The sequence below is a fragment of the Gavialis gangeticus genome, unplaced genomic scaffold (genome assembly GCF_001723915.1).
Source record: "Gavialis gangeticus isolate Ggan-Ray unplaced genomic scaffold, GavGan_comp1, whole genome shotgun sequence".
Classification (NCBI taxonomy): domain Eukaryota; kingdom Metazoa; phylum Chordata; order Crocodylia; family Gavialidae; genus Gavialis; species Gavialis gangeticus.
Window position 1 is genome coordinate 28,477,419 of NW_017729006.1, and position 19,512 is coordinate 28,496,930.

At 43.2% G+C, this 19,512-nt stretch overlaps 1 protein-coding gene across 1 annotated transcript in view; it reads right to left on the minus strand.

Annotated features, from left to right (window-relative positions):
- Window positions 1-11,739: 11,739 nt before the first annotated feature.
- KIAA0895 (KIAA0895 ortholog) overlaps window positions 11,740-19,512 on the minus strand; it is a 53,512-nt gene continuing 45,739 nt past the window's right edge. Inside the window, exon 8 of the mRNA XM_019509052.1 lies at window positions 11,740-12,689. Within this exon, the coding sequence (XP_019364597.1) occupies window positions 12,528-12,689 (162 nt within the window). The 3' untranslated portion in view covers window positions 11,740-12,527. The remainder of the gene's footprint in view (window positions 12,690-19,512) is intronic.

Below are 19,512 nucleotides of genomic sequence, written 5' to 3' on the forward strand. Positions count from 1 at the left end.
CTGAGCAGATCAAATACACCTGACTTAGCCAAATAAACTCTGAAGAGCAAATAGAAGATTACTTCAGGAAGTATTGTGAAGTAATCTTGGTACTTGTAACAGATTCTTCCTTCATTAGCTTGGGACTTCCACTTTTTAACATGAGAGGTTCTACAGCAGGACTCTGCCCAAAATGTTTGCTGCAGCAAAAGCACGTGAGTTTGGCAACATGCATATAAAATAATGCAAAGTTTGTTTTCTATCACATTCTCCATTCATAAATCCTGGTTATGTAAACACTATTCCCAGTCTAATATGAGGGGCAGCCTTACTAATTTTTCAAGTGCCTGAATAAGCATTTGCAGGATTGAGGTCGTAGATTGCAAAATGCTTTGCAGACGTGTGCTCTTTAACCCTGCTTTCACACATCAGACTGGAAAGTAGGTCTGTACTGCAGTCCAACCTGTCCAGAGTGGGCCTCTCCCCACCCACTTGCTCTCACATGGAGAGCAGCTGTGGGGACTGTACCACGAACAATTTCATCAATTCATTTCTGCATTTGGCAGGAGGTGGGGGTTGTGCTGAGTGTGTTCAAGAGCAGCATTCCCAAAACACACCAGGGAGGCATGGAGATTTACCCCAAGCTGTGAAGGGAGTGATCAGCAGAGCTTATAGTGGAATCCAGCTTTGCTGGCTGTTGGTGTTGTACCCCATCCACTGGACCGATGGAGCTGAATTCGCCACCTTTACTCATCTTGATTGGGTACCTCAAGATGGATTCCTGGGATCCTCCAAAGATACCTCAGCCCTTAAGGCAGGGCTTGGAAACATTTTTGGGAAGAGGGCCAAAACCAGTCGCAAACTCAACTTGTATTGCAGATGATGGGCGAGCTGCGAGGGGCCCAATCCTTGTTGTGACAGTGTAGCCTCGGCTCTTGCCTTGCTGTCTGCCCCGACGTACACATAGCCAAGCAGAATGCCTTTGTGTGCCACACTGGCACCCGTGCTGAGGGTTGCCTACCCCTGCCTTAGGGCATCCCACTGAAATCAACTAAATCACTTGCAGAAAAATTCTCAACATGTGATACTCAACACGAGTGAAGCATGGGAGAATCTGGTCCTCGAGGCAAGTAACTTATAAGAATAGAGTGACACGGCCTTGTCTAAAGCCTCTCTTTCTATTGTCCTAATATAAAAATGTTTGGAAACTGACTTTTCATTTTCATTCATGATAAAAGTTAGGTGGGCTAGATCCTTTGCTGGTGTTAACTGATGTAACCACATTAAAGTGAGTTGAAGTATAAGGGTTTATACCAGGGAAATACCTAGCTCAGCTTGCTGGTGGCAGCCTTTAAACTGCTGCAGCCCAGTCTGAAATAGTGACTGTGAATATGGATTTGTGGGAGTTTCCTGTAAGCACAGGGTGCAGAGGCTGCTAGCAGAACAGACTAACTTTAGCTCAAACGTCCCCTTGTGCTGCACAGGTGTTCAGGAGAAGATTGATAAGGCAGGGCTGAAGACTGCGAGCTAATCGGTGTCTCCAGGAGAAGGCAGGAAACCCCAGTGGAGCAGCTGTTTGGCAAACAGAAAGATGAGATGCCTTGGACTGAGAAAGACCCTCAGTCTCCAGGGTGAAGGTAATGACTCAGATACTTCTGATTCCCAGTCACAAGCAGACAGTGCAAATTATCCCTACGGGAAGGACCAGCATAAAGCATTAGGACTTGTCTAGACTGAAACAAAGCAGAAGCCTTTGGGGCTGGCCTCTTTGCACAAGGGCAAGTCTTACTTAGGAGGAATTTGCTTTCTTTGTTGTGTATCCTCTTGGAGGTGGACGGGGATGATACAAGCACCTCTTGTTTTGGGGGGGTAGGGGGTCCTGGAAATTTTGCTCTAGAGCCTGCTGGATCACACTGCCTACTCTTACACCCTGTCTCTCTCAATTGTTTCTCTTACCATTGGGCCAAATCAATAGCTGGCCTTGCAAATTCAGCCTTCTGTTTTGGACTTGATCTCTAATGCTGCCTGTTTTACTCATCTTCGCCAACAACCAAGATTAAGGAAGCAAATCTTAGTTGGCTACCTAAGGTGGAAGGGAAAATAGCACTTCCTTCCATGGCTGTATTGGCTTTGCAGTGCAGACACCACAGAAACTTGGTTCTATGAACCCTAAGCCAATATAAATGGCATTTTTAGTAAAGCCCCTGCATGTGAACATTTTTTGAGCTACAAACTTGGATCATTGGGTTCAAACATCCCTCTCCTATCCCTGACCCTCTTGGAGTTGAAGGATATTTGATCTGTTTACAGACGTGTTGAAATTTAGTGTCAGGAAGGAGCATGACTGCCAAGTGCAGGGCACTGAAGTTCTCTGAGAATGGGTAAAGCATGGCTAGGAGGAGTGCAAATTCTCCCACAGTACTGAAGAGCTTTTTTTCCTGGCAATGTTGTCTGTTACCTGTCATCCTGGTTATCTGTTGCATCCCCCCATTAAACCTCTAGGAAAAGAACATTAAAGTTGCAAAGTCAAACACACAAAAATAAGGTAAACAAAGGGAGAGAGATCATGTTTTTTAAAATACATTTCAAAATGTAAATGCATGAGGGGCAACTGTTGCACAGGCAACTTGATTGGAAAATTCCTGCCTTTGGAGTACTTATCAAATTTTGTTGTGTGTGTGTGCGTGCACAATTTCCTAGAGTTTTAGAAACAAATTGAAAAGGCAGAAGTTCATTCATGTGGAACCCTGGACTGTAGAATGGGTCTTCTCCATGAGTTTCTTTCACTTGTACCTGCTGAAGCAGTAGCTCTTTCACCCCCTTGATGGGCAGAATTGTTTCACTAGCAAGCAGTTGTCCCCTCATGCTGGAGGCAGAGGTGTTTAGAGTAGCTGCTGGGGTGAGCCCAGAATGGTTTCAGCACCTCACTTTAACATTCAGCTTATGCTGGTGGGCATGGGAGCAAGAGGTGGGTGGTAGGTGAGACATGCTGGAGAGTGTTTCTCCCAGACCAGTGTAGACAAACCCTAAAGGAGTATAAGACAACCTCTTTGCTGTCCCTGTTCCTATTTCACAGTAAGTGGAAACTGAACCAGAGCAGCTCACGTCTTAGTGAAACAGGACCAAGTTACCATGGTTTATCTTCTACTTACCATGCTGGGATAGAAGCTAATACACAAAGCAGTTCTGTGATGCAGCTGACCTATGGCAGATTTCCCTCCCCCTGCTAAATTTGATATAACTTGTTCATCTGTCCCTACCCCAACATGTCTCTGAGGTTCTGTAAGCTGTAGACCCTTCTGCCCTTGTACATCATACTCCCTAATTGTGTCCTGCATAATAGAAGGTCTCTGCTCTGAGTTGGTGTTTGGCAGCCAAGAGAAGTAGCTCTAGGAAAAGTCCAGCTTCACAGGCACGGTCATAGGTGAAATAAATTCAGTGGAGATGGAAGTTTTAGAGAATTTGGCTGCTACCCCCCCATGTCGCATGCAAGCTGGATCCTTACAGTGTCAGAGTAAGACCTGGTTGAGCATCAGGCTGCCCTCTGCCAAATTTCAGAACACGGAGGAGCTAGAACTTTTTAATAAAACTATTTAAGAATCTAAAATTGGCAGAATAGGAGGAAAAGTCCACCAATCTTGGTCTTGGAACTAGCCAACCTGGTTTTGCTGATACTTTAAATGAGCCTGAAACAGGAAGATGGCATGGAAAATTTCAGCCTGGAAAGAATGAAGTTTGACTAAGTTCTAAGGAACTGAAAACAATGAAAAGTGCTAGATAACCTTATGACAGGTTTTGCAACCAGCCACACCGTTTATAAATACAGGAATTGCTGCCAGTTTTGCCTACATGGCAGAGCTAAGAGGCTATGCTTTGGGGTCAGGGCCATGTTGTGTAGGCATCACACAGGCACAGCACCCTCCATAAAGGACCTTCCCTTCTCCCCACCCCCAAAAGGATGATCTCCTCCCAAGAGAACTTCCTTATTTGATTATGAGGCAGGAAAAAAGCGGTGTGGGCAGTCTAAGCTGTATGTAGCTAATGTGGAGGTAAAAGGCTCTGCTATGCTTGTGTTAGAGTCCAGTAGTTAGAGACTTAGTCCTGAATAACTGCAAGAAAAATGTATCTCACTGGGCGCATCTACACAAGGCGCTACATCGCTGTAGCGTTGGCAGGCACTAACAGTGATGCCACCACTACTGTGCAGTAGCAACGAGCTCATTGCTACAGTGCAATAGGGTCGAAAATGATCTGTGCGCTGCCAGGACTGTGCTGTACCGGTGGGTACTGCCTAGTCATGGGCATGTGTAGATGCACCCACTGTGTCCCTTTCCTGTCTCCTGAGCCCCCCTGTCATCTCATCCTCTTAGACCATAGCCTCAGTGTCTTCCAAAGACATGTTTTTAGCTGTGAGGAATCATATAGTCTTGTAAAAAAAAAAAAATGTAGTGCACCCAGATTTGGATCCCAACCTCCCACAAATGCCATGTGGAGAGTTAACAGGGACAGCATCCGCCCCTGTAAGCCTTTTCCTACAGGCAAGACTAGTGCCACTTCTTCCTCCAGACCTTGTATTCTGCTAACAGGCAGGAGCTTCCTTGGGATCAGAGGGCTTGGTGCCTCTGCTTTAATTTTCCTTCCCTTTAGTGTTCTTGGTTATCAGACCACCATTATGAATTAAATGAAATATTGCCTTGATAGCTCCATACCCTGGCTTGGTCTCCATTTTGAGAACCTCTTGGCCCCTCTAGCCTGAAGAGTTGTGACTTGCTTCCTCAGTTGTTCCACACTTGGTTCTTTTACCAGGAGGTTTCTTTGCACGGAAGGGAGGTCTTCTCTTTGCCCGCTACTCCAGGAGATACTCCCCACAGCAAGCATCAACAAGGTGCTGGCACCAAAGGGCAACCTCCACACTAACACGTTCTGCTTTGTGTTAAGGAATAAACAGAGCCCCTAAGTGGGTTTGCTCTTCCCCTGCTTCTTTGTTCCACAGCAATCCGTGCAGGTGACAATAGGTCTGCTTGCAGCTACACATTCAGCATTGTTTTAAAACTGCACTGAAGTGAGATTCCCTTTCTGCCATTCCCCCTGACGTGCTGCAGTGTTTCATTGGGCTCCCCCCATCACTGAGTCAGAGTCCTCATACTGGTCCTCTCCTCACTGCCTGCCAAGTAACACAGTGCGAGACCCACCCTAACCTCTGGGTCATACTATTAACCTTTGCCAGCACTCACTCAGCCTACTGGCACCCACACCTTTCCTCACTACGCAGGAACCCAGGGTGAGTCCCAAACTATGACAGTGCCAAGGCTGCCAGTTCTCACAAGACAGACTTTTGACAGCAGTCTTGTGAACTCTGCTCTTACAACTGCTGCCTCTAGCTCGGTTAGGTGAGGACTCCAGCCTGACCATGGAGGAAGAGGGGAATGAGGAATGGGCATAAGATTGTGGGTACTTGTTCCAGGTGGAAGGCAACAGAGGGATTTGAGGAATGTGCTGGGCAGAAGCTCTGCAGCGCTGCTGAGAGTGACGGTGGCTTTCGGACTGGTGTCAGATCCCTTATTTTAACAACGTTCCTTGTTCAGTTTTAGAGGAAAGTGACTTTCTATGCTGCTTATTTTCATGAGAGTGGGGAACCAGAGGAGGAGACTAGAAGGAGAGGGGGAATGTGGGCTAGGGACACTTATAGTGGTTGGAAATGTGTGGAGAGCAAAAATAAATAAATACATAAACTGGGTAAACTGAGTGCTAGAAAAGAGCCAGGGGGTGAGAAGAGTGACTGAGTGGGACTAGGGGCCAGGAAAATGAGGTAGGGAGGAAGGATACATGTGCAATAATACAGAGCCTACATATGGAGACAGAGGAAGTGAAGATAAAGGACATAATAAAAAGAGAAGGGTGGGGAGGGAAGAAAGATGGTCTGTGAGTTAGTGAGAAGCAGAGTGTGCCATTGTATTCATGGTTTAATATGTCCATTGAAAATTGCATGGAGCCCAGGGTTGAAAAAGCTGTTTCTAAAAGCTCCAAAGATCTGTCTGGCCTGATCCTGCTTAATTTGAGCACTCTGACATTATTTTCTGTGTTTCTCACTTCATGCTATAGGCCCTTGACTGGGATTATTCCAGTGATGGTTTTTCTCTCATTGGCTGGTGCCAGGAACAATTGTATTTTTATCTTAAATGCTTTGAACAGCCTTCATGTCTCTTAGATATTTGGGACAAAGGGTAAAATGGAAAGAGCCTCGTGCAAACACTCTGTGGTTATTGAAGCTGACCTTTTCAAAGTCCTTCTTATGTTAGCAGCTATTTCAGTTCTCTCCTTTTATTTCCTTGTGGTTAAAAAATGGAGAAACTACTTTTAACATGGGACACAATGTCAATAAGAAATAAGTTTAACTAACTTCATTGCAAAGTGCAAAACTGTGCCTTCACTGTTAATACTAATTACCTCCTTTTGGTTTAAATATTAATATATAATAAATACAAACAAATGGCAAAAAAAAATCAATATTCAGTCTTCTGCTGCTCTTGATTTAATATGGCTTGTTATGAATCATGAAGAGTCCATAATTATATTAGATAGAAATGTCTAGTGAACCTAAAATACTAATGGATCCTTGTCTACCTACATTAGTCCTTTGTAAGTTATTCTAAAGGGAGACTATCTAACTACAGAGAGATTCCCCCCCAGTAATTTCATATTGACATCTTAATAAAATTAAAATTTTTTTAAAAATCTTTTAAACTGTTTTTGCCATTTGTTTACTTTTTGCATTTTTCTCTGCCTGGGCAATCAATGTATTAGATTCACTTACGTTTAGATTTATCTCTCGTCAGTCTTCCTTTCTGATTCCTAATGCTGCTGTTTTAGTTGAAAGCCCTGAAGGGATTTTCTAATCTAGATAAATCCTGTTTATTTTGTTTACATATTCCCATGAGCAACACGCTTTGTAAATCCTTGTTCCTCACTGCTCCCAAACCCATATTTGATGATGATGTCCCTTGAAGTATCTTTTGTAAGAGAGGGACTGATTTGTGATGTGATCTTCTTGAATACAGTGTCATGCCAAATGTGTGGCAATGGATATTTACTGTATTTATGTTATAATATATGATGTCCACTCACTATTTATTTTATAATAGTTTATGGATTTTCTTGCTGGTGTAGAATGTGGCTTCGAGTTATTTATTCTGTTTTGGTATGTTCGGTTAAGTAGTGGTAATAACATATCAAATTTTCCTCCTGAGAGTAGGTCCCAGTCTGTGGAGCATTTAAGATCTTGGATGACTCGGTATTTTAGAGGCCAGGCTGATTTTAGAAATAGCTTCTTTACTTTGTTCTTCCAGACAGTTGTAAGCTGCTCCCAGACTGTGAGGTGCTCTTGAGAATAACATAAACCCTGGCATAAGGTGGAAAAATCACCTGGCCTACAGGTTGGACCATAACTTGTAACAGTGGAAGGCTGAAGTGCTCCAGCTTCTTTCTGCACCATGCACCTATGCCACACCTATACTCCGACCTTCAGATGGTGGGATTGCCTTATGAGCTGCTTTCACAACCTTTTAAGGCTTGTTCACATGTTCAGTGTAGTGTAAAAGTGCTTTTGGGAGGCAACAGATTCTACCTTTTAACTCCTTTGGTCCTTGCTATATTCTTGCATATTACAGCTTACACTAACTTCAACATAGTTACAGAATTTGATGTCGGAGGAAGATCAGGCTTCTTTGTTTTTAAACTCTTCTGTCCCTCAGTGATTTTTGCCACATTGCACAAGCCAAACAGGCTTTAGAACAGTGTAGTGCTTGGACCAGTAAACCTCAAGGAAATCCTGAGAGCTCCAGAAAGTGGTGGTGATTCAGTAGACCGCCCTCTCCCCTAAGAGTTGCTACTGAACTAGAGCAAAGCTCGTTTCCATGAGAGGTTTTTTTAGTACAAGTCATATTGCGTGGCTAGAAGTTCTGTTTCTGCCATCAACAAAGGTTTGAATGGGATCACATTGGTGGATGTAAGGGAGGGAAGGCAGTTCTGCCTGCTAAAAGAATCAGGCTAAGATTAGGGAAGGTTGATGGAAATTTTCCAATTTGTTTGCGGGGGGGTTAGGAAAAATCTAGGTTGTCAAGTAAATACATTCTTCATCAAAAGTATCTGCTTTCTAGGGACATGTTCGTTGCTGTTGCTTGAAATATTAATGCTGCAGTTGAGAGGTGTGGTTTCTCTGCATATTTATTTTACTCTGGGGACTAGGATCCTCAGGTGAAGAAACTGAGGTACAAGCCAGTGAAGGGATGTATAAAAAATAAAGGGAGTGATTTCCTTGGATGAAAGTGCCAGTCCCAAAATGGAAGTTCAGATTGTAACACCAGCACTCAAGAAACAAAAAACTCCAGTGTGACGATAATGCTGAACAGTGTTTCTCACACGGACCTATGTGCACCCATGGGGGTCTGTGGCAAACTTCTATAGGGTATGTGAGAGAAATGAAGGGAAAGAAGAAGGGAAAAGGAAAACATAAATGGAGGGGAAAGAGAAAAAATGAAGACCACTCTACAATACTACTTTAGTTACTGAAAAGCAATGCAGTGTCATGAAACATTAATATATTATTTTTATCTATAACACACAATAATAGGAGTGTCCGACAGTATGACAATCTTAAAAATACACTTGGGGGTGTGACCCCAAATAATTTGAGAACCACTGCTGTAGAAGAATCCTGAGGTTTATGCCCCTGGACCCCTCCCAAAATGTCTCAGAGCTATGTGTTTCCCTTAATGCATCACAGTACCGCCCCAAGAAGGAAACCACAATACATTATAGGAGATGCAATCCAGCCTTGGAGCCTGGCCAGGGAGTAGAAGAGAGGCATGAGGCACCCAAAATAAGTTCCGTCAGACACTGGCAGCTTTTCCCAGTTGAGTGGTTGGCCAATAAATTTTGGTTTTCAATATATGCAAAAACATCAGAATTATTTGTGGAAAGGGTTGCTGAAAAATACTTTTTTCTGCATGCAGCAACATTTTCCAGCTCTTGAAAAAGAATTCTGTCTAGTTCTAGAGCTGAGACTGTGGTAAGAATTAAATATTCTTATCCTAGTTGCACCAATATTGCATCTAAAAACTTTAAAATCTGTTTAAATAGATGCAATTTTCTCATATTGAACAGGGCTGTGAATGTATGTAGATGTATATGTGTGTGAGGGAGAGAGGCATGCACATAAAAATACAGAGAAAGAGAGGTGACCATTTGGAAGTTTTGGATGGTGACAGTGTTCATGTTTCTACTGAAAAAAATCCCTCTAACAGTAACAGACAGACTTCTTACCGTGTTACAGACACCATGACCCTCTTCAGTGATCAGAGTTTGCATGCAGTATCATCCACATACTTTATTACAGAACTTCAGGAACATGCCTCTTCACAATAAAAATTTCAAAAAGTTTACAAAACTACTATTACAAATCAGAAATGCTTTTATGAAGTTGGAAGGATAAATTTGATGCTGAAAAACAGAGGTTGACATTTGTGCCTACTACTACAGTACTATTATGCCAACACTTCCAGAATCTAACCTTGTACTGGAACACACCTATTCACATCATCATCATCATCATCATCATGAATAGTAAAAGTAAAATGGCACCAACTACTTTAGGGGACAATAAAATTCTGGTCCTTTAGCAAAGAAAAAATAGTCCCTTACACTTCAATAGCTAACCCAGAGTGCAGTGATGTAGTCAAATGGAAGCTGAGAAGGGGCTTTAACCATCCTATTCAGTACCAGAGCAATATGGACAGGCAGATTTAGTGGTTTCACAGCAATCGCTCTTGGGGGTAAGGTCTTGAGTATATGTTTGTATTTACTATAGAAGCAACTACTGAAGTGCCGAGGTTATTTCAGTTGAGAAAAATTTCACCTCTAAATAATGGCCTTTTGATACTGAATGGCACACGTGCCTCAGTGTAGAGGGCCAAATTCTTCCCTGGTGCGACCCCCACAGACTTCAATCCAATTATCTCAAAGACAAATTTTGCCCAAAATCTTCAACTTCCATCACTAACGTGTAACGCAATATCTGAACTTCTGCTGAGCAGGGCAGAGTAGCTGGGGTGGTTCGTTCAGTGTCAGGGCATGCTACTAAATACTAAAATGACGGTATTTCAGCTAGAGTGAGACCCTCACGTCAGTTCAGTTCACCTTTACAACTCTGAAACAAAACAATGTGGACAAGGGGAATAGTGATGCTTTGGGGGCAGAAAGGAGAGGGAAGGAGTTGATCTATCCACTAGCTCATGGGAGTAAACAAATTTTAAACTTCAAACAATACAAAATTAAGGCTGCTGGGAAGTGGTGTTAGTCCTCATTATGTAACATACCCCACTCAGTAAAATAACTTGAATTGTATTCCTGGAACAACTGTAGTGCATCTCAAGAAGGCAGTCACCACAGCACACAAGTGACAGGAGTTCAAGGCAGTGGTTTAATGGATGGATTGTAACCTTCAAATCCTTTTGGCCATGTGATTTCCACCTTCCCCACCCCCTCCCACACACACAAACATGTTTAATACATGTGGCAAAAGGCTTCCTTAGTGATTTAAAACTGGAATGGCTACTTCCTACCATGTATAAATTGGTGGGGAGGGAGTAGGAGAGGGTTATTCCAGTTTTTGATCATAGACCACTAGCTTTTACAGAATTATCAGTAAAGGGCTGGATTGTCTGCAAGGTGCGTGCTCCCCTTGCCCTCCCACAAATGACCATGACCACCTCCTCCTCGTGTGTCCATAAAACCTGTCACAGCACAGGACGAGGGGAAGATTAGGCCCATTTGTGGGTGAACAGAATGTAGTTGTAACCATGGCTCCATCCCCTCCTCCCAATATACTGATCAGTAGAGATGAAACAGGCAGCATTAGATTGCATGCGCCTGTCCACAAGAGCAAGGGGAAAAGTTGTGATACTGTTTCATCCGGGGACTGCTACAGGGGCAGAGTATACTGGACACTAAAGATTCAGTCTAGCCCTGGTAAAATGAAAAGTAAATCCTTGCATACATTAAGTGCAAAACTCAACTACCCCTTAATTATGGAACTGAAATCAGCACTTCCATCATATTCTGCATCCAGAAAATGTGGATCCCTGTAGACAAAAACCCTCTTGCTTTACCTAAGCTTGTTATTACTTTATGAAGATACATAAAGCAATGTGCTTTCTCCATTTATATTGTATAGCACCAAAATTTAAACTCGAGGTAAGAATGCTTCAGATGTGCTAGAGCATTTTGGTTATTTTAACCACAGGAACAGGGCACTTGGGACTTTAGTAAGGGAAAACTGTCACAAGCCTGCCTGTGTGGGCAGAGCTGCTGGCAGCCTAAACCACTCTAAATGGTTCAGGTGATATAGCAGAGGAGTGTTTTTGATGGCTGAAACAAGTTATAGCCCAGTACGTAGATTTGTTACAAAGATTAGTCAAGGAATCTCAGGTTGATCCCGTCTTGCTTCCAAAAAAATAATGTGAAAACTTTTTCTCAAACAAAAAAGACCCTTTCCTGGAATTTGGACACAGTGGGCACATCTACATGAGATGCTAGAAGCACAGTAGACTAACTGTACTGCACATTAGTGTGTCACAGAGCAAGCCAGGCTAATGTGCAGTAGAATTAGCCTACTGAGCATTAGTGTCCCATAAAAGATGTGCTGGCGTTACTGTGCAGTAGTGTCAATAACGGTGCATTTAGTACCTGTTATCACAGGTACTAAACTTAATGCACTATAATTATGGCACATTAGTGCACATGTAGATGTGTCCAGTATAACAAAGGACAGCTATACATACCCTTTTGAGGTTGTGGGCAACTTTTAACTTGTTTACAGCCATTAAAATAGCAACATCTACTATAGCTTTCTGAAACACTAGCTATGAAGTATGGTAGTACAAATTAACTCCATAGAAGAAAAAAGTCTCAATGTTGTTATAAGAAGGAGTAGATAAATATTAGGGATTTTACAGGGCAGCAAACGGGATGAAACAGGAAAGACTTAGGAAAAGAGTGATATAGCAGCGTACAGCAGTTCTATGGTTTTGTTGCTACACCTCAGTATGGTAAAGATTGTGACCAGAGATCAAGCCAAAGTGAATGAACCAAGGGGGAAAAAATTCCCAAAGACTGGCTCTAAAAAAGAATCCAAAAGCGGTAATCATAAAAAAGATGAAATTTCAAACTCACTGGTTTGTGTGCAGAACACCTGAAGGACAATGATACAGAATGGTCACAAGGGAATCCCTAACCTAAATCAATAGTCTGAGTGCATCAGAGTATGAGAGCTGGAAAGAAACCTCAAATAACCTTATTTCTATAAAAGAAAGATCCTAAATGGGTAGCTCAAGGTTTGCGTTTTTCTTTTGGAAATACAATTTGCAGAAATAAATATTTTAATCTGGCTAAAAACAAACAAATAAACAAGATAAATGGAATCCTATTTTTGTGAGCTCTGATGAAGTCTGGCTCTGTATAATCAGCTGCACACAAGTGAAGGAGATTAACACTTAACATATCAGATCCTGGAGCTCCTTGTCAGTCAGCTCATTGACTTCCATGATCTTTTCCAAGTGTTCCATGTATCGGGCATGGTCCTGCATGAAGTGTGGTACCCTCGTGTTCTCAATCACAGCTAATTCCTTCAGGCGATCCACATCCTCATAGGAGATCTAGAGGACAGCAAAAGGGGTCAATTCCAAGCTGCATCCATTTTGCATATTTGCAACATTTCATTGAATCACAGAAAACTAGAGTTGGAAGGGACTTCAGGAGGTCATTTAGTTCAACCTCCTGTTCAAAGCAGGACCATACCCACCTATATCATCCCAGCCAAGGCTTTGTCTAGCCAGGTCTTAAAAACCTCCAAGAATGGAGATTCTACTACCTCCCTGGGTAACCTGTTCCAGTGCTTACTACCCTCCTAGAGCTAGAATTTTTCCTAATATCTAACTTAAACTTCCCTTGCTGCAACTTGAGACCGTTGCTCCTTGTTCTGTCATCTGCCACCACTGAGAACAGTCTAGCTCCATTCTCCTTGGAACTATCCTTCAGGTAGTTGAAGGCTGCTATTAAATTCCCTCTCAACTTTCTCTTCTCCAATTCCCTATATAAGTCCAGTTCCCTCAGCCTCTCCTCAGAAGTCATGTCCCCCAGCCCCTTCACCATTTTGTTGTCCCTTGCTGGACTTTCTCCAATTTGTCCACATCCTTTCTAAAGTAGGGGGCCCAAAACTTGACACAGTATTCCAGATGTGGCCTCACCAGTGCCAAATAGAGGGGAATAATCACTTCCCTGAATCTGCTGGTAACACTCCTACTAGGACATCCCAATATGCCATTAGCCCTCTTAGCAACAAGGGCACACTGTTGGCTCATATTCAGCTTATTGTACATTGTAACCCCCAGGTCCTTTTCTGAAGAGCTGCTGCCCAGCCAGTTAGCCCCCAGCCTGTACCGGTGCATGGGATTGTTTCATCCTAAATGCAGGACTTTGCACTTGTCCTTGCTGAACCTCATGAGATTTCTTTTGAGCCAATCTTCCAATTTGTTGAGGTCTCTCTGAATCCTAACCCTTCCTTCCAGTGTATCTACTATTCCCCACAGGTTGGTGTCATCTGCAGACTTGTTGCGGGTGCACTCTATCCTATCTTCTAGGTCATTGATACAGATATTGAACAAAACTGGCTCCAGAACTGCCCCTGGGGCACTCCACTTGATACTAGCTGCCAACTACACATTAAGCCATTGACTGCTACCCTTTAAGCCCAACAATCCAGCCAGTTTTCTATCCACCTTACAGTCCACCCAACCTGTACACTTCCTTAGTTTTATCCATAAACAGAATCTGATTTATTTATTTATTTATGCTGCTGTAGCTGGCAACAAAATAAGATTCAAAGGCACAGCGGGTTTGAAGCAGATTGCTTGAATCTATGGGTGCCCATACACAAGCACGGAGGCTGCTCCGACACGCTGTAATTCCAGCGCATGGGAGCAGACTTGATTAATCGAGTCTACTGGAGTGTGTTAATTACCGTGCTCCAGCAGCCTCCCATGACTCATGTATCAGTGTCCCCAAGCTTAAAAATGGCAGTGGTGGTGCTTGACCTAAAGCTCGTTGAACAAACTTTGTTCAAGTGCCCTCACTGCCATTTTTATTTGTGGGGATGCTCATACATGAGACACTGTGGTGCTTTAATTTGAACGGCTGCCAGAACCACTCAAATTAAAGTGCTGCCACCCCCCACCCCCAGAGCACATGTAAAAGTACCCTTCATTTGGAGGCAATTCTAGAGTCTGACTGCAACTTCAGGAAAATGACTACATGCTGTCAAAGCAATCCCAATTCCGCTTACAGTGAGGTGAATGGACAAACTCCAAGTGACTTGCGTGACAGCAGATCTGGGCTCCAGTGACTGATAATGCAGATGAACTAACTAATTTAGAAAAACAATGATTTTCTATTCTTTTTCTAAATTAGCATTCTATTTTTCAATATATAGAAAAGGCAGGATTGGAAGAAGTCCTCAAAAAAGTTCAGATAAGCTTTGGGGAAGCAGAAGTGTTACCAGATCCAAAGCACTCACCCTTTAGTTAATTGCAGTTGTGCAAAACTGCAAGAATGGTTTGTGTTAGGAACTAACATGTTCCAAATAATAAATGCAGTATCACTTATCCTAAGCAGTCAAAAAATCATGAGCCAGTTCTTGGATCCTTGGTTTACCCACCACAAAATAGTTAGGGTATGCATTCAGGTTATGTTTGAAAGCTCTAATTGCTCACATTTGGGCTTGAAAATACTATTTTAAAAAAATTAAAGCTAAGATTCTTCTATAATCCCTTGATTCCTGGAGCTGTAAAAACAAATATCCCAATGAGGACTGGCACCACTGTGACTGGAACATGGAGGACTGCATGTTCACTAAAGGAGCCATCCAAAGCCAAGATCATCCAAAGAACTCTTCCCCCACCCTCACTCCCCATTAGCACTTCTGCAGAATCTGGCCCTATACAATTCCTTAGTTTGAGTTTTTTAGCCTGGCATGTGCTGGATCAAGTTAATTTTATAGTTTTTTTTTTTTATACTACCTTGCAAAGCAAGATGTTTGTGCAATGACTGGTTGAGTGAGCTTTGTTTTGTCCCTTCCAGCCCTAATGTCTATGAAATCTATGAGAAACCAATACAAGATACGTTATTTATTTTTACAGAGTGTGTTAAGTGGCCAGAGTGCTTGATAGTACTGCATATATTTTCTGCAAATCCTCACAGTGCTCCCACGTTCATTTCAGTCATGGGAGAAAATGCAGCTTCTCTGGAATGCCAAAGCCTTAATCACGGTGTTTGCTTGACACAGCCCTGTTAGCAGGTGCTTATTCCTGTTGAGAAAAAGTTAAAATGGGTTCTGGTGACTCACCCCGAGGCAGATGGCTTTTTAAGGGGAGAGTGACTCTTTGGCAGGAAAGAAATGCTAGGTCTGAAGGAACCATAGGAGCAGCCAGGTCTGGTGAGGGGGGCTGATCTTGCTTTTACTATGGTCAGACTGCAGGAAAGGAGTAAACTTGGACTTTGCATAGTCTGCAAACTGTGTTTGCAGAGCAGGTGGGGAAAGCCACCTGCTTGAACACATGAATAAACCCCTGGGCTGCAGTAGCCAGATAAATCCTGCTTGGAAAGCAAACACCTACAAAGTGATTCAGATCTAAGCAGAACTGTTAAGATGGGACACATTCTAGTTAAGCTATATATAGAATCATGTGACAGAAAGCCACAGGCCTGACACTAAGATGCACCCCCTCCTCCACACAACCAGGCCTCATCGATTCCAAAGTATGCTGCTGCTACCTATGGAAACAGTTATTCACATTTTTCAACATGGGTAAATAGGACTTCAGATAAAAACAGATAAAATATCTTGGTTGACCTGCTCCTCAAAAGTCAGCCCTAATAGTTAAACTTTAGCAGAAGTTGTAAGCAACTGAGAACAAGCTCTTACAATGAAAATACTGCAACCTTAACTACTGGCACTGTAGCCACTGCCACCTATGCATAAAATCATGTTACTGTCCCACACAATACAATCTAGTAGTATTCGTATACAACTTAAAACTACAAAGCCAAATTCATCCCTTGTGTAACTCCAGGTCAATTGTGTTGCCTTCCTGAAATAGTTTAAAAACAAGAATGTCATATTAACTTCACTAAGCCAATGACTCCTGTTGTAGTTTCCTTCTCTAGTGAAGAAGCATAACCACATCTGCTTTTTCTCTAGATACATAAAGAACATTCCTCTCACTTTCTCTGCAAAAAAGGAAGTAACTTATGCCAAGTCATATATTCATGACCACACCTACTAACTGTAGGCAAAGACCCTACTGCAGCCTCTAACATTTCCAACTTCAAATAAGAGCAGCCCATCATAGCATTGCTGAACATATATAGGGAATGGGCAGCTTCAACTTTCATTTTCAAGAGCACAGCAATAAGGCCTTTCTATCACCTTCAGCAAGCCTCTGATGAAATCTATCTTACCTTTTGAAGGACAGTAGGACTGGGAGTACTTCCAGTCCACTTCTGGGTCTGCTGCTGAGCATATGGGGGACACCTGCCCTGCACCCTCCCTGGCTCAGCGATCGGCCATGGGGGGATCCAGCCCTGGGGGACTCCCCCAGACCCAGAAGGCACCAGTCACCGAGCTGGGGAAGGGAGGAGGGGTCCCCCTTGCACTCCCCAGTGGACCCGGAAGTGGACCAGAAATGCTTCTGGTCCACTTCCGGGTCCACTGCTGAGCATGCTGGGGGTCCTGCCTGCTGCGCTCCCATGGGATGCTCCATCCTCCCCAGCATCTCAACATTGATGAACTGCCTGGTACCTTGAGGTATGTAAAAAAAAAACATTTAAAGCTGCGTCTATGTCCGAATCGCTGAATCTCTCCAAATCGATTCAGAAGGTTCTGATTCAATTTGGAGAGATTAAAGGTTCTCCCAATTTGATTTGGATTTGGAGATTTAGCTGTCAAATCAGGCCAAATCTCCACTGAATCGAATCAGTGACTAAAGCTTCACACAGCCACAAGAGTTAGCTCATCTTTTCCTTTCTTAACACGTGGGAGCCATCTTAAGAGCATTTAGTGAGCAGGACAGGTAACATCTAACAACACTCTTGTGTTAAGCTGAAAATGTGACATCACTGTGAGACAAGGTTCTTTGGGTAAATCCAACTTCTTTTATTAAACCAACTTGATTGGTTGGAAAAATTCTTCTTTGCAAGCCTTCAGGTACAAATACCCTTTGTCAGGCAGAGGAAGCATCTGCAGTTGGTCTGTGCTGTTCCTGGATGGAGTAGTAAAGCAGCCAGAGGCCAGTATATATGCAAGAAAGCCAGTCAGTTAAAATGTAAATTGAGGTAGTCAATATGTGAGAGAGAGGTGGGTGTGGGAAGGGGAAAGGATGTATCTGTAGTCAATGGACGTGGGCAGGGGGTAAGGGAAAGAATATAGCTGGTAAAAAGTGGAGAGATACCTGGAGAGATAAATGATAGGCAGGTTATAATGTGTCATAAATGCAATATCTATATTTAGTCCATGATTTTTTGTATCCAGTAGGTTGATGAAGTGAAGTTTGTACGCTCACCTGTGAAAGGTGTTTTGTAAGTTCCCTTGGAGGATTAGAACTGAGAGATTGGAGAAAGAGTGGTTTTCTTGTGAGAAATGTGCCTCCACAGGTAATTGTCCTTGATAGATAGGGTATTCTTGTCTTTAATGGATTTTCGGTGTGCACTCATTCTAGTACACAGTTGTTGTTTGGTTTCTCCTACATATTTTCTGGAGGTGCAGGTGTAAGATCCAGGAATGTTGGTGGTTCTGTTTTGGGGTGTAGTAATTGTGGGGGTGGTGGAGATGTGTTGGCATGTTTTACATTTCTTGTCCTGGCATGGTCTAAATCCATTTGGTATTTTGGGCTGTAGGAAGTTTGTTTCTGGTGATGAGGTTGGCAAGGTTTGGTGCTTGCTTAAAGGCTAGCATGGGTAGTTCTGGAAAGATCTCTTTAAGAATTGGGTCTCTTCCTAGAATGGGTTGCAATTGTTTGTGGATTTTCTGTATAGGTTCCAGGGAGTGATGATATGTCATAACCAGTGGTGTGTGATTCATGCTGGGGGGAGGGATTCTGTACTGCAGCAATTCTTCACATGGTATCCAGGTGGCTCTTTCAAAAGTGTGATCTGTTTCTCTGGAGGAGTGTACTTGTTGAGTAAAGGCCCTTTTGAGATTTGCGAGGTGATGATCAGGGGTGTTTTCCTCAGTGCAAATTTGGTGCCATCAGAGGGCTTGGCTGTACATTACAGGTTTCTTGCTGTGTTTAGGATGATTACTGGTTCTGTGCAAATATGTATGTTGGTCCATGGGTTTCTTGTATACGGTGGTCTGTATTTTACCATTCTGGATATGTCTAAAAAGGAAATGTTGGTGTTGGAGTATTCTAGAGATAGTCTGATGGACGGGTGATACTTGTTGAATTTTTTATGGGAAATCATGGACTAAATATAAACACTGAATTATGACATATAACCTGCCTAACATCTGACTCCCTAGATAACCTCTCCAGTTTTTTATCAGCTATATTCCCTCTCCCCTCCCTCCCCCCTGGTCTCTCATCCATTGACTACAGCTACCTTCTTTCAAACCCTTCCCTCCCCCCCACACCCCCCATCCCACTTGTCTCTCACCTATTTCATAGATTTTATAGACATTAGGGCTGGAAGGGACCTCAAAAGATCATCGAGTCCAACCCCCTGCCTGAGGGGCAGGAAGTCAGCTGGGGTCATAGGATCCCAGCAAGATAAGCATCCAAATTTCTTTCGAAGGTGTTCAATGTAGGTACTTGAACCACCTCCAGTGGCAGGCTATTCCAAACCTTGGGGGCTCAGATGGTAAAGAAATGCTTCCTTATGTCCAGCATGAAATGGTCTTGCAGTAGTTTATAACCGTTCGACCTTGTCACCCCTCGGGGCGCTCTAGTGAACAAATGTTCCCCCAGATCCTGGTGGTCACCTCTGATAAACTTATAGGTAGCCATCAGATCACCCCTGAGCCTGCGCTTTTCCAGGCTAAAGAGCCCCGTAGCTCTCAGCCTGTCATTGTAAGGTCTGTTTTCCTGACCTCTGATCATGTGTGTGGCTCTTCTCTGGACTCTCAAGCTTCTCCACATCCTTTTTGAATTGTGGGGCCCAAAATTGGACATAGTACTCCAGCTGCGGCCTCACCAAGGCCAAGTACAAGGGGAGAATGACGTCTCCGGAACTTGCTTGAGAAGCATCTATGGATGCAAGCCAGTGTTTTGGTCACTTTACTAGCCGCAGCATCACATTGCAGGCTCATGTGTTCATCTTGTGGTCAATGATGACCCCCAAGTCTCTTTCTACTGTACTGCTAGCCAGCATAGCACTGCCGAGCCTATAAGGATGCTGCAGGTTTTTCTTCCCAAGGTGGAGAACCTT